The following is a 14,689-nucleotide window of genomic DNA, read 5'->3' on the forward strand; positions in this document are numbered from 1 at the left end:
TGTGGGACGGAGGGGGCTGTGGGCACGGGTCCTGTACTGCAGGCCACCGGGCCTCACACGCCGGCGCAGGCCCCCGTGGGGCCGAGGGGTGGGTCCTCAGTGTCACCTTCCTTCCTCCAGCGCACCGTTCTCCTGTGAAGCAGCAACGACACCCACTTCCAGGGTCCCTGGAGGGTAAGCAGGCAGCCGGGATCAAAGCAAGGCGTGTCGGGCACACAGCGGGAGGCTCGTAAACGGCGCTGTGATTCCTCTCATCTCCTGGGCAGTGGGAGCCCGCAGCGTGTCTGACTCCCCGCCCTGGGAAAGTGGGGGGCACTCCTGAGCCACAGTCAAGGCCAGAGCTTTTCTCATTTGCTTAGAAGCTGCCCCTTGACCTGGATGTGGCTGGATGTCCCTCTTCTCTGTGGTCCTAGGCCCTGGTACCAAACCAGTGGTCGGGAACCTATGAAACCGAAGTCTTCATCTGGGCACCAAATCACAGGGAGGCAGAGCCGGCAGGGATTGCCCAGGTCACCCGTCCAACTTTCTAAGACATTCTGGCAAAAGAACGCCCAGACTGCTTGGCTCCCTGCAATGACGGGTAACTCACCCCCTCTCGAGAGAAGTCTGTTCCCTCTCTGCAGAGTAACAATGGTTCTGCCCTCCTTCCATGGGCCCAAACAGCCACGCCTGGCCCCGGTGCATTCTGGTCTTGCCACATGGCAGGCAACCCGGCCAGCCCGGCCCCGTGGTCTTCTCTTTCCCTGGCTCCCAATCAGCTCAGGCCCTTCCACAGTTCCTCTGTGCAGAAGCTGCCTGTTTCCAATGCTGAGGGTTTGTGCAACACCCAGCTTCATGCACACGGATGGACCCTGGGCAGCCTGGGGCAGCTCTCTGCTGGCAACCGATCTCGGGGGGCGAGAGCTCTGCCTAAAGCCACAGCCTGCGGGCGGGCCGTGCGGTCACGGGCTCTTCCCCAGAAGCCCCACTCCCAGGCTGGATGGCCTTCCACGTAACCATGGCGACAGCTCGGGGCCTCCTCGGGGCCTCGGGCGCACCCTCCTTCCTAGAACGGAAGCAAAGCACGACAGGCTCACTGGCAGTGACCACGTGGTGCGGGTCCGCTCTGCCAGGCAGCCTCCTGCTGCTGCGGAAACCCCTCATCTGACCCTAACAGAGACACGTCAGGAGAAGCCCGGGTCAGGCATGGCTCCCTGGAAGCCCCTGGGCGTTCTCTTTGTTGGCCCTGCTGGTGCCAAGCCAAGATCGCCCGCTTGAACATTCAAAGTCAGAAAGCCGGCGATGTTTGTAAGATCTGGAAAGTCGGCCCCGCCCCTTAGGAGGGGACAACCCAGCCCCTCTGCTGGGCCTGGGATTCCTGTCCTAACACCTCTTGTGGGTGACAGAGGGGTGGCTGGGCGGGGGCAGCACTAATAGCCGTTCCACGGCTACACAGACACCCAGAGAGCTGGAAAGCAGCCCTCGTGGGAGGATGTCCGCAGCAGCTTCATTTGCAGGAGCCAAAAGGTGGAAGCCACCCAGACACCCCCCCACGGAGGAACGGGCAAGCGAAACCTGGCCGACACAGCCGGCGGAATATTCTCCCTCCTTAAAAAGGCAGGACACTCTGACACCGGCTACCACATGGGCGGACCCAGAGGACGCCGTGCGGATGAGATAGACCGGTCACAGGAAACATCAGTGCCGTGTAATTCCACTTCTATGAGGGCCCCGGGGTCACGAGATTCAGAGAGAGAGTGGACGGTGGGCACTGGGGCTGGCGGAGGGATGGGGGGTGGTGTCTCAGGGAGACAGAGTGGATGGTGGGTACCGGGCCAGGGGAGGGACGGGGGTTGGCGTCTCGGGGGGACAGAGTGTGGACGGTGGGCACCGGAGCTGGGGGAGGGTGGGGGTCAGTGTCTCAGGGGGACAGAGAGTGGCTGGGGGGCTCTGGGGCTGGGGGAGGGATGGGGGGTCGGTGTCTCAGGGGGACAGAGATTCAGTCTGAGAAGATGGAAAGTTCTGGAGACAGATGGGGGGGACAGCCGCAGAGCTATGTGAATGTACCTAATGGCGCAGACTTGTGCCCCTTAAAATGGTCGAGATGATAAATTGTACGTTTTGTATTTTATTACAATAAAAAGTTGCGATAAAAGGAGGTGCTGATACCTGCTAAAAATGGATGAACCTTGTAGCCATGATTCTAAGTAAAGAAGCTACACACGGAGGGTCTCGTGTCGCTTGACTCCATTTCCATGAGACGCGCAGGGAGCCGGCTGGTGGTTTGGGGCCGGGGCAGCCAGCATGGGCAGGCCTGCCGAACAGCTGGGAGCTCTGGGAGCTCCCTTTCGGGTGGACGGAGGCGATCTGGAGCTAGACCGCGGCCGGTTCCTCAGCACGTGAAGGCACCAGCATCACCACCGCGCAGCTGGACATGGCAATTAGGTGACGTGAATTTTAGCTCAGGAGAAGCAGACGAAGGCGGGCAGGCTGGGTCCCCCGCAGGCAGCCGAGAGCGAGGAGACGGCGTGGGCTGCTCACCATAGACTGGGGGACCCCGGGGTGGGGGGCAGAGGGTCCAGACCCTGCCCCTGCCTCAGCCCCTGCCTAATGGAGGAGATGGTTTGGTGGGCTTCTCAGAAGGGGCCCCAGGGACGGCCGCCAGCAGGGCTGGGAGCGGGACCTTCCCTTTCCGACGGGTCACACAGCCGGCGTCTCCTCCCTTTCCCGGCGTCGCAAACTAACTCTCCCCGAAGCCACCATCCACTAAGGCTCCTTCTCCACACCACTCTGGGCCCCGGAGGGGGACTCGTGTTCATGACAGAAACAGGGGGTAGAGGAACTCGGCGCGCGAGGACAGTGCGGGCCTGAGAGGCGGCGGCGGCAGCAGGGACACGGGCCGGAAGTGCAGCTCCTTTCTGAGCTTCCGTCCCTCGCCCTGCCTCGGGCTGTCGGGGAGTTACAAGGAGGAGGCATGAGAGACCCGAGCACGACGTGTGCATCTGTAGTCTGCGGGGAAGCCGGAGCCCGTGCCCCGTGTCGCATCACCAAAGGTACGTGGCTCTCCGCGTGCACCCAACAAGCCCCCTTTGGAGCGGCAGCCCACCGGCAAGCCCGCCGCGCTCAACGGCCCCACCGGCTTGGTGCCACGCCTTTCACGGGCGAGGAGACTTTCTGGACACAGACTTCAACGTGGAGGCAGAAGGAAGAGGGAAAATGCAGATGACAGGGAACCCCAGAGCCCCAGCGTCCTGAAGATTCACACGGCCAGATGCTGTCATCTCTGACGTCCGCGCTGCTCCCCGCCCCCACACCAGGCCCCGTCTTCCCGCTCCGGGGCGGCCCCCAGGGACGTTCCAGCCCAACCCCAAACCCCGGGCAGTGCAGAGACCGCACCTCGGGCAGGTTCTCTGGAAGACGGTGGCTTCGGTAACATGGCCCACGTGCAGGGGGTCACGGTGGCCACAGCAAGCGCAATAGCCCGGGGGGTCCGAGGGCTCCACGCGAGGAGCCCAGTGCTTTCGCGGTGCATCTGAGCCCCTCTGCCCAGAGAAAGAGCCTCGTCTTACCTGGTGGCATCGAAGCTGTCGTAGGAGCCGACCGTGTAGTGCCGGAAGAGCTTCTTGCTGCGGTCCGCGCGGGTTTCTGTCCAGAGAGGGAAGAGAAACACCGTTTAGAAAAGTCACGGTCCCCAGACGCAGAAACCCAGCGAGGCCGGCCGGGCCTCTCATTGCTCTGACCTACGAAGCACGAGACCGCTCTCCGGGGAAAGACCTGGGGGAGGAGAGGGCTCGTCCTGGGAGCTCTGACTGTGAGGAAGGCCTGTGAACCTCAGGGCGGGCTTCTGGATGGAGGCAGAGTCCTGGGTCTGGGAGGGAGTGGCGGGGGGGCGGGGAGGGGGCTCTCTGCAAAGAAGACAGCCCCGTGCTGTAAGCCGGAAGGGCAGCGAGACTCTGGCACAGGGAACTTTCCAGAAAGGTATTTTCAAGTGCTGCCAGGCCTCCCAGCAAACCCGAAGACGGCAGCTTTCGGGAGAAGGCTTATTGTTCCTTTTCCGGTGAGAGCTGCTTTTCCTAGAGAACAAACAAACAAACAAACAAAGCCCAGAAGGTGATTCCCGTTCCTAAGGAAGCCCCCGCCGGCTTCTCTTACTCCGCGGGGCTGGACGGACACCTGACGGGCTGAGACACGAGCGCCGCAACTGCACTGAGCGGGCGGCTCAGGGCCGGAGGGAGAGACCCACCGCCAGGCGAGTACAAGGAACTCGGAGGCGCCGTGAGTCACTGCCCAGGTGTGTCCTGGACAGCTGGCTTCCTAACCCCGCAGAAAACACGGAGGGACCACGCAGCTGGCTTCAGGAATACAGCTCAAAACCTCACGGAACTTCGTTAACCCTTTCTGTGCTCAATCCACATACCCAGGTGACCGTGCTTGTATCCAAAGCCCCAAACACACAATTTTGGCTCAAAAGTGAGCACACACAAGCACACTGAGAAGGTCAGCACAGTCTTCGTAGGCTCCTTTTATGCCGGGAGGCAGCTAGTTCAACAAAAACGCACGCTCGCTTGCTATGCTAGTATGGAGTTGCCTTTGGGGGATGGGAGGAGTGGATTCCAACCCAGGACTACGTTTCCCAGCTCCCCTTGCACCCTGGCAGAGTCACATGGCCACTTCCCACCAATGGAATGTGAGCCATGGAATGGAAGATTCCATTACGAGGATGGGGGGGGGCTCATCCAAGCTTGGCTGCTGTGGAAGTCAGTGTGCTCCCCTACCCTCTCTGCAGCTCTGCCCAGCTCAGAGCTAGGATTCCTGGGCCTGACCGGATGGAGGAACCCTCTAGGGTTTCCACAAGATGCCCTGGTCTCTGCATGTGGAACTGTTGAAGCGAGCAACAATTCTATTCCTCATGTTACCCGTGAGGGACTCACTGGTGTGGCAGTTAACACTGTCTGCACGGATGGGCAGGCCGGGCCCTCTGCGACCTGACCCCCCCCTCCCCAGGCTTCCCACCCCTTTCCCATCGCTAACACCGAGGCTCCAACAATACAAAGTGTCTGATTCTGTGAACAGCAGCGTCATCGTCACCATTGTCATTGAAAACACTAATTGAGCGCTTACTGTATACTAGGCCCTATTCCAAGTGCTGTTCCTGTATTCCCTTCCTGGACCCTCAGGACCCCCACGGAGGGGGTGTGCATGGCTTTGCAGGCTCGATCACATCCAGCCACCTCTCCAGTCCCCCAGCCCTGCTCAGGACCCTGGGGTTCCCCCTCCCCGCTCCGCCCCGTGGAGTTGGCCTCCCTCTCTCTGCGCTCCATGTGTCTCTCCTGTATCATCATAAACATTTACGGAGTCATTCCCGTGTGCTACGGTCTGGTCATCTGGGCTCAGCCACTCAGTGGTCACAGCAGCCCAGCGAGCGAGGTGGCACCATGCCCGTTTTAAGGATGGAGATGGTAAAGCCAAGGCAAAGTCACACATTCATTATGTGGCAGGGTCAGGATGAGTGCTCCAGCTGGTGGATGGGCAGGCTTAAGCCCAGACCACCAGACCCCACTAGCTGACCCCTGGAGGGGCTCCAAGTCTCCATGCTCTCCACAGTACCCAGGAGTAGGGGCTGGCCTCTTTGTATCACACCACAACCCCCATGCCTAACCCCTGGTAGATGCTCAGGGCCAGTGCTTGTCCACTTCATCCAAGTGGCCTACTGTATAATTAGTAAAGAAAACACACCACACACCATTGGAGTAGCCTGAGTACATGGGGCCCTCGCTGTGCTGGGAAGTGGTCCAGCCAAGCTGCACACACCCCATCTGTGTCTGGCACCTGGACAAAATGGGACAAGATGTTTTGTGCACTCCTGCCCTCCTCCCTGGCTTCTGTAGTGTGCATACGTGCCATTCGAGTCATTTCTTAAGCCCATGGGGACACGGGTCCTGTGCCCCACGGGCAGGAACTAGGAGACTCATAGGGGTGGGGCCTTAGCTCTGCTCTCCAGAGCCCAGAATCCAGGGGATGCGGTGAAGACGGAGCCCGAGGATGTGGACCTTCTGTGATCTGGGCTAAGGACGTCAGCAGTTGGATGACTATGGAGGAAGGACACGGGCCAGGCCATGCATCTGGCCAGCTCCGCCCTGTGGCTTCTGCGTGGGGCCCCATATGTGCCAGGCCCTGAAGGGATACGTAAGATTTGAACCTCACTGTGTTATGTAGAGTAGCTCACAAAGCCACTGAGCCACTGTGGGGACTGTCTGGAAGCTGATCTTAGCACCCTTAGTTACCTCACTTGCTTAAGCCCTATGTAGGCAGCTCTGTGCTGGTTGTCTGGGCAAGTGCTGGGCACTGAGACCTGACTGGCACAGGCCTCTGGCTAGAGTCAGAGGCTATGGGTTCCAGCAGCAGAGAGAGTGTGCAGCGAATGTGTGTGCGTGTGTGTGTCTGTATGTGCGTGTTTCAGAAAGGGAACCATTTCTAGGCAAGGTCAGTTAGCCAGTGGTTCCCAGACTTGGGGATTTCACGGACCAATAAAATTTAAACAAAAGAGGGTAGAATGTAGACTGACATAAATTTACCAAGTATTTCTTTCGGCCCAGTAAAAACACTGAAAACAGGAAGATTCCCTTCTGTCCCCTCAATGATCTTATTAGACAAAGGAGACCTATAGAAGGACCTGCTTTATGAAAACCTCCCACTGCACAGGTTTTTCCTATCCTCAGGCTCCTGGACACAGTCACACCTCTGCTCTCATATACGGCCCCGAAGATCAGGGAAGAGGGACAGAGGGACATATCATAGCCACCATCACCATGATCACCACCATCTCCTTCATCACATCACCATCACTTTTATCACCACCATAATTATCATCTCCATCATCACCGTCACCATCACAATCACCATCATCATTATCACCATCAACATCACCACCAACATCACCACTGATGGTGGTCAGTGGTGACCACCATCACCATCATCACCACTACCACCAACACCACCATCACCATCAGCATCAACACCATCACCACCACAATCATCATCTCCATCACCGTCACCATCACAATCACCATCATCACCATCACCGCCACCATCACCATCGCCACCGCCATCACCATTGTCATCATCATCACCGTTATCATCATCAACATCCTCACCATCACCACCATCAACACTATCACCATCATCACCACCATCGCCACCGTCACCATCATCACCATCGCCACCATGACCACCCTAATCCTTATTATCGTTACAGCAGCTCTGCTAAGTCATCTCTTCACTCCGTTAAAATAAAGTTGGCCGCCTTATCTGGTCTTCACACAGAACCTAGTGGTAAGTGGAGTCTTGCTCCCAATTTACAGAAGTACCAGAGTAAGTGATGAGGACGTGGGCTTTGAGGCCGGACACTGAATCCTGTGGCCCTGACCTTGCCTGGCTTCAGTTTCTACCTGGAAAGAGAGAATGTGGGCTAGACTGCTCTCAGGACGCTTCCCCACTGTCGCAGTGTGCAACTCACGTCACCGCCAGGCCTGGTCGTTGCTAGCAAGCTGAGACCGGCTGTCACTGTGCAAGGAGATGGGGGCTGCCGGCTGCCTGGGCTAACCCCTTCCCGTGACTCACTGATGCAAACGTGAGTCATAGATACAAACTGTGGGCTGGGCAAAGGGGAGGAGAAGGCGGAAGTTCGAGGCCAGCCCAGCATCGAGGGGGGCTGTGCCCCTTCCCCAGGCCTGTAGTGTGAACAGCCCCCCACCCCTCTGCTGTGTGCCTCTGGGTCTGCCCTGCAGAGCCCCAGCACTGGGGGCAGGAGAGGAGGTGCCACATGCCACGCTGGGGGCCGAGGGGCCTGCGGTCAAGTGAGGTCTACAGGCCACGGTTCCGGGCAGGCCCTGGGGGCTCCAGTGCCCATCTCAAATCGAATAAAGGAACAGGTGTCTCCCGTGGGACAGACCTGGGGCTTAGAGCGGACCTGAGGAGGGAAGGGGCACAGACCCTGTCCATTGTTTTGATGTGGACATGGACACACATGTTCAAAGACTGCAGGCTGGGCGACCTTGTCGCGTACATGCCCGTCATAGCCCACTCCAGGCTCGCAAGGGCGATCCGAAGTCCACGAGATCTCCAGAGGGTCCCAACAAGACCCCTCAGGGCCCCCACATCTGCCTCTACCCTCTGTCCTGCACCGTCACCCTGCCTTTCTCTTAACACGGAAATGACTGGCCAGTTGCACCCTTCCCAGTCCATGTGCAAAGACACTCCTCTTCTCTTGGGCTGTGCCTCCCTGTTCTTTGGGTTCAGCCCTTTCCAAGTCCAGCCACGTGGTCAAAGGAGGCTGCCCAGGCCCTCCATACCACCACTTCCCAGCCCTGGACCCCGGCATTTGGCAAGGGAGCCTGGACAGGCTGTTCCTTTGACCACAGCAGGCGCCTGGCCCAGGGGAGGGACAGGTGACCCCAGCTGGGACAATGGAGTCCTACTCTTGCTGCTGCTATTTCTACTTTTGAGGCCACCATGGGGGACACGCCGCCTGAGAATGAGTCACACTGAGGACAGTAGAGCAGCTGGCAGGGAGGAAGTGACCGACTGCCCTGGTGACATGGTCCGGAGCCTGGCACGCAACCCGCAGCTCTTCCCGACTGTTCAGTTACAGGTGCCCGACGCACGTCCTTTTCGGTTTAAGGCAACGTCGCTTACCATTGCTAGAGCTGGGAACGCTCAGAAGGACGTGGTTATGCCCTTCACCATGTGCAACGCTGCACCCAGCCGCCGGGAACTGCCCCCCCCGAGGTGTGGTGTTTACACCGAGCCCGTGTGCCTGGAGAGAGGGCTGCTCTCTTCTCCATGGGGGGGCGATCCTGGAGGCACTACCTCTTGGGGGACCCAGCACCCTGGTCACCACAAGCACAGCTGTGCCCCAGGCTGGCCCAGGGATCATGCTGGACTCTGCTGGACCCCATTTTTAGGACTGCAGGAACCCACAGCCCACACGGACCCACTGGCTTTTCTCGGAGATGTTCTGAGGCCTGGAAGCTGAGGAAGGGGACATTGGCGTGGTTGGATATCCTCAAAATTAGTTTGGGTCCATGAGTTTCGAGAAGTGACCTGTGTCCCTTCTTGGGTGGACGGAGCACTGAGTCTCCAACGTGAGACCACCCCCGGCCCCCGATGTTGATTTTTGCCTGGGGCACGGCGACCGGAACATTTAGGATGGCGATCATTCCATCAGTCTAGGGTTCCCTGGTGAGCCCCTGGGTCACGTGACAGACATGTGGCATGAGACGCAAACCTCTGTGGTTTCTAGGTTATTAGGATCAGGGGCCTGTTACTGCAGGTTCACCCAGCGGACTGATGCAGACGGAGCACAGCCCTCTCTCCCGCAGCAGCCTGTACATCCACGTTTTGCTCACCCCTGAAGTTTCCTAAAGCCAAGAACCACGTTGTCTGCAGCCAGGGCCCCTCCTCCAGGCAGCAAACTGTCAGCATGTCTGCAGTCCCCCTGCCCTCGTCTGAGTGAGCATCGGCTCTGGCCCGGACGGGTGCAGTAGCCTTTGTCTGCCTGTTTCCAGGCTTATCCCTCCCCCCATCGGTCTAGTCCCCACAGAGCAGAGGGAGCTCTAAGAAATGTAAAACTTAGGGGGATCCCACGGTGCTGTTGTTCTCCGACAACTCCCTGTGGCGTGAGTGCCCTGGGATGACACAGGCCTGACACTGGGTGGCTTCCCCGCCCACGGCTCTCCCTCCTCCAGCACCTCCCTCCTGACACACTGGGTGCCTCACTGCTCCTCGCAAATGACGAGCGGGTCTGCACCTCAGGACCTCTGCGCCTGCTGGACCCTCTCTGGGACATGCTGTCCCCAGCTCAAATCCCACCACCCCGCTGGAGTCCTGGCTCCCACCGCAGGGACCGCACACTCAGTGCGTGACGGTCCCCGGGCCCTTGGACCCTTTGCTCCTAGTCACTCTTGGCAGTTTCACATCCTCAGGTCGGACTGTGGAGGGTCGAGGGTGGAGCGGCAGCAGCTCGCCCTGCACACAGGCACACAGGAGTTCTGGTCCCGACCTTGACGGTGACAACACGGCACTCCCCCCTCCGCCTCTCCGGTCGCAGTTTTTCAGCTACAAAGCCGACCACCGGATGGAGTGACCGCTGAGTCTCTGATGTCTCAGTGAGACACCTCCCCTCCACTAACCATGTGGCTGGTTGTCCCCCAGGAAAGGGGCATGCCCCCAGGCACCCAAAAGGCACGGTTTAGGGGGACACCCTGGCAGCATCTTTCTGAGCGTGGCCTAGAAAAATCTACACCGAAAGAAAAAGCTCTAGAAATCCCGATCCGTGTACCTCTCGCGACTCATGAAAGGGAGCGACAGATGGTACCACAAGCCTCGGAGTGTCTGCCCTGGAAACGGCCCTTCACGCTGAGCTGTTGGGAAGAGGATCCCGTATAGCTTGGCAGGGAAGCCAGGAGGGGGCATCTGGGGAGAATCTAATGGCCTTGGCTCCTCGAGGGTGACTGGTTCTGGAAACAGAAACCAGGAAAGCAATGGTCTCAAAAAACCCTGCGGAGATTCTGAGGGGCCAGCAGTAGTTCAGAGGCCCGTGTGGCAGGGACGAGGGCTCTTGGGTCAGGAGATGCCCTCGCGGGGAGGGCGAGCAGGCTGGGTGGGGCCCCTCCTGCCCAGCCAGGTCCGTGGGGACGGCGTCCTAGGCTCACGGGCGCCCGGGCATGGGAGAGGCATGCAAGGAAGGGCACAGACGTCTGCACCGGACACGGCAACTGTGAGCCTCGCCCCTTGCTGGCTGCGCGGCCGGGTGGGAAAGCGCTCCTCCAGGCCTCGGGTTCCTCACCTGCGAAAGGGGACGGCAGCAGGGAGCGACAGCCCTGCAGGGGCCCGTGCACTTGTCAACGGACCCCGTGCGGGCTGTCGGGGACTCTGGTTCCGTTGTGCTTCCAGAGACCGGCCCCCAGGACGGAGGAAAACCCCAACCGTATCCGCATGTGTGGCCTCAGGAGCTGCCCATCCCCTGCTCCCCAGAACTGATGTGGGGTGGTCTCCGCTTCCCGTTGGAAGTGAGCACCAAGGCCGTCACCATGGGGAACGGAGGGGGACGCAGCTGAGTCCACGCGCCCCTGCAGAGAGCCGGCAGAGCCGGCCCGGCTCCTGGCAAGGCCTGTTCGACCTCCAGACCCTGCTTTCTGAACCGGGGGAGGCTGGGCCATGCCTCCTGCCCTCAGGTCCAGGAAAGGCCCCGCACCCTTACAATCCGGTATGTTTTTTCATGTGACCCTGGTCACACAGGCTTTATGGTTCTTGCAACCAAAAGAGCAGGGTCTTCTGGCTATCCTATCACTGCAGAGAAACCGTTACCACGGGGACGGTGACAGTGTCCCGGCTTTCATCCTGAGGCCTGGCTTGGTGGCCCGTCTGCTGCGGGGCTTGGATCACCCGGGCCTCCAGTTTGGGACACCAGCCTTTACAGTGACAATCCCTCCTCCATGGCTCCAAAGACCCCTCCACAGCCCTCGCCACACCCCCATCCCTGATCACCTGCGGTCACAGAGCAGATAAATTGACCGGACGAGGGACACCGGACCCGTAAGGGGTTCTGTCTCCGCTGCCCACGAAGAAGAAAGAACCTGGGATCCGCCGCAGGCCCGAGACGGACCACAAGGTCAGGAAACGCTTCTGGGCCCGCTGCCCCAGTTCACCCATCACGCTGCGGGGGTCACGCAGGATAACATGCCGAGCGGCCCCTCCTGCTCTCCACGTGCCATTTCCCAAATTTACTCGGTTTACGGACGCCCGGCCCGGATGCTGTGGGGCGAGCGTGCACGCATCTTCAGGACAAGGGACAGAGGCAGCCCTGGCTCACGGCTCTTTTGTGGCACACCAGACGAGGTTCTCAAAACGAAGATGAAGACTTCCGGATCGTGCGAGCCCTGGACAGGCCAGTCCCGAGGGGGACGTGAAGAACTCAATTCCGTCAGGATTGCGGCTCACACGGGAAAGGGCCCAGGATCCTGGGCAGGTTGGTGTCGGCTGCCTTCCAGGCTTGGGAGGCAGGGCTGAGCCATGGCCACTGGCCACGGGGAACCAGGGAGGGCCACTCTAGAGGTGGCACACAGGTGTCCCCTCTGGGCTGCGGGATGGAGCAGGAGAGGAGGCCGTTCTCTCTAGATGCTGCAGAGAGCACTGCTTGGAGGGAGCTCCTGCTGGGACGCAGGCGGCGGCTGCGGTCCGTGACCTGTGCCACGGCCTCCCTCCCTGGACAGCAGGTTCCATGGCACAGGGACGCCCTCCAGGGCTGGGGTAAGTCTAATTCCAGGATGAAATCATTTCTCCACTGTGGGTTTAGGGGCAGCAGGGGATGTGAGCCCTGGCTGGTGTGGGGGCGGAGGGACCACAGGAGCCGGACTGTGGGTCACCCCCTGGGGGTGGTCGGTAAGGACACAGGGTCCTGCAGCTCCCCGGGACACAGTCCTACTGCCGACTCAGCACGTGGGGAGTGGGTTCTCCCCAGAGTACCCAGCTAAAAGCCTGCCCATCTGACACCCGGCCATGGGCCCCACGACTGAGCACAGACGCCAGGTGGGCCCGCCTGTGCTGCGACCCTGAGCCCCATGAGCTCGTCAACAGGTGGTATGGGGAACTGTAAGCCTGCTCCCGCACGTCAGCACAGAGAATGGACAGAGCTGGGCTTTACTCGTCCAGAGTCCTGTTTTCTGGGTCTCTGAAGAGTGAGCTTCAATCCCACCAAAAGGAGAGACAGAGACAGAAAGACAAGGAGGGACCAGAGGCCTGTGCTGCTCCCCGTGTCCCTCTTCCCCTGGAAACCAGGTCCTCGCTGGCTCTCCTTCTGGGCTCCTCACCCGAAAAAGGCAAAAACTGCAGCGGGGGACCCTTGAGTAGGGGCAGCATCTAGCCCAGCCACTGTCGCGGTTCTGGGCACTGGGCGTTGCCTCTGGGCCGGCACCGAGTCAGACACGGCCGGGCAGCCTCCTGTCATGTCGCGGGGCTCCGGCCACCCGGCGGTGCCAGGACACCGGACCGTACCAGCCCAGGCCCCCCGATGCTGTGCGTCCACAGGCCGCCCTCCCACAGGCTCCTGTGATCTCCACTGGGTTGTAAAGCAGACACCACGCAGGCTACACCCCAGGCTGGTGAGCCAAATGCAGAATCGGAACCACAAGGAGGAAAGAGATTACCGATGGGGATGAAGACAGAAATAACTTTTCTTTTTTAAAACCAAAGATGCCGACGGGCTCCTTGCAAAGCAGAGAAACAGGCAGACAGGAACGCAGAGAGATGCCAGAAGTGGGCACGAAGGCAGGCGGGCTGGGCCCTGGCATGCGGGGTCGGGGCACCAGGGCCAGCGGAGGTCACCTCCCACCCTCAGCGGACCCCCGAGGGAGTGCGAGGGGCCGGCTGGGGCAGCGGGTGGGGCGGGGCAGGTGCAGCCCCCCCGGGCCCAGCTCCAGTGCATCCCCGGCTCTGCTGACGGGTCAATCCCGCCACCGCCGGAGCTGGAGGTCAGGCCGCACCGGTGAGACACTCGCGGGGGCACAGAACCGCAACGTGGACGTTCGCGAGTCCCACCCAGGTCAGGGGCTGGCACAGCTCGGGGCTCATCCACGACCCCAGCCGCAGAACATCCATGCAGCCCCTCGTGGTCCGCGGCGTTGGCCCAGCAGGGGAGGCAGGAGAGAGAGAGCAAGGACCCTGTGCTTACGGCGGACCGCGCGCCACGTGGACCCTTTCCTGTGGCTGTTGTAATGAACGGCCTCCAACTTCGTGGCCTACCACGACAGACACGTTTTCTCCTGCAGGTGTGGTGGCTGGAAATCCCGCCCGGATGTGACCGGGCGGGGATACAAGTGTGAGCAGGGCTGTGTTCCCTGCAGGGGTGGGGGCGGGGGCTTCCTGCAGGGGTGGGGCGGGGGGCTCCAGGGAGAGTCCGGCCCTTTGCCTCTCCCAGCTTCTCCAGGCGCCTGCAACCCTTGGCTCCGGGCCCTGTCCTCCATCTGCAAAGCTCTGGGCCAAGTCCTCAAATGCCACCGCTCTCGTGTGAGCTGGGGGTCTCCCTCCCCCACTCGAAGTCGGCTGGGATCCCACGGCCCTCCTGGACACTCCCAGATAATCTCCCCGTCTGAGAGTCAGCCACCAGCCACCTTCACTCCATCTGTGACCTCCCCTCCCCTCGGCCAGGCATCCAGGGATCAGGATGTGGACATCTTTGGGGGCCACGATTCTGCCCCCCACAACCCCAAAGAGACCACACCTGGAGGGGGCCCAGCTGGGCCAGTTGTGCTCAGATTCTCTAAATCCACGCTCGTGAGGGAACTCAGAATCCTGCATCCAGGTCAGAGGATCTGAGTGAGAGAGAAGTGGTTTGCCAGCAAATGCCTTTCCCCATTCGCAGGAGTGAGACAGTGTGCGTCCGAGTTTTGACCAAGTGACGGCGAGAGCCAAGGCGACGGCTCAGCTCCTCGGACACTCCACTCGCTCTGCGTGAGCTGGGGACGTGGGCCTTATCTCAGGGGCGCCGTGGTTCTCTGCGTGCTCGGCAGCGCCCTGCACGATGCCCCCTTCCGCAGACAGAGCTGGGCTCTGCACTGTGACTCGGTTTTCAGGAGCTGGAGCCGCTCACGTGTGGGGTCACGGTCGACAAGCAACAGAGTCACTGGGTTCTCTTTACCCCCAGTGCCCCGAG

General features: G+C 60.5%; 1 protein-coding gene across 13 annotated transcripts in view; it reads right to left on the reverse strand.

Moving 5' to 3' along the window:
- Positions 1-14,689, reverse strand: part of SHANK2 (SH3 and multiple ankyrin repeat domains 2) — a 453,415-nt gene that overhangs the window by 171,794 nt on the left and 266,932 nt on the right. For all 13 annotated transcript variants that reach the window (XM_082749132.1, XM_082749139.1, XM_082749141.1 and 10 more), the window contains one exon: positions 3,549-3,624. In XM_082749132.1, the coding sequence (XP_082605258.1) occupies positions 3,549-3,624 (76 nt within the window). The remainder of the gene's footprint in view (positions 1-3,548; positions 3,625-14,689) is intronic.

This window comes from Mustela nivalis, assembly GCF_964662115.1.
Source record: "Mustela nivalis genome assembly, chromosome: 9".
Taxonomy (NCBI): domain Eukaryota; kingdom Metazoa; phylum Chordata; class Mammalia; order Carnivora; family Mustelidae; genus Mustela; species Mustela nivalis.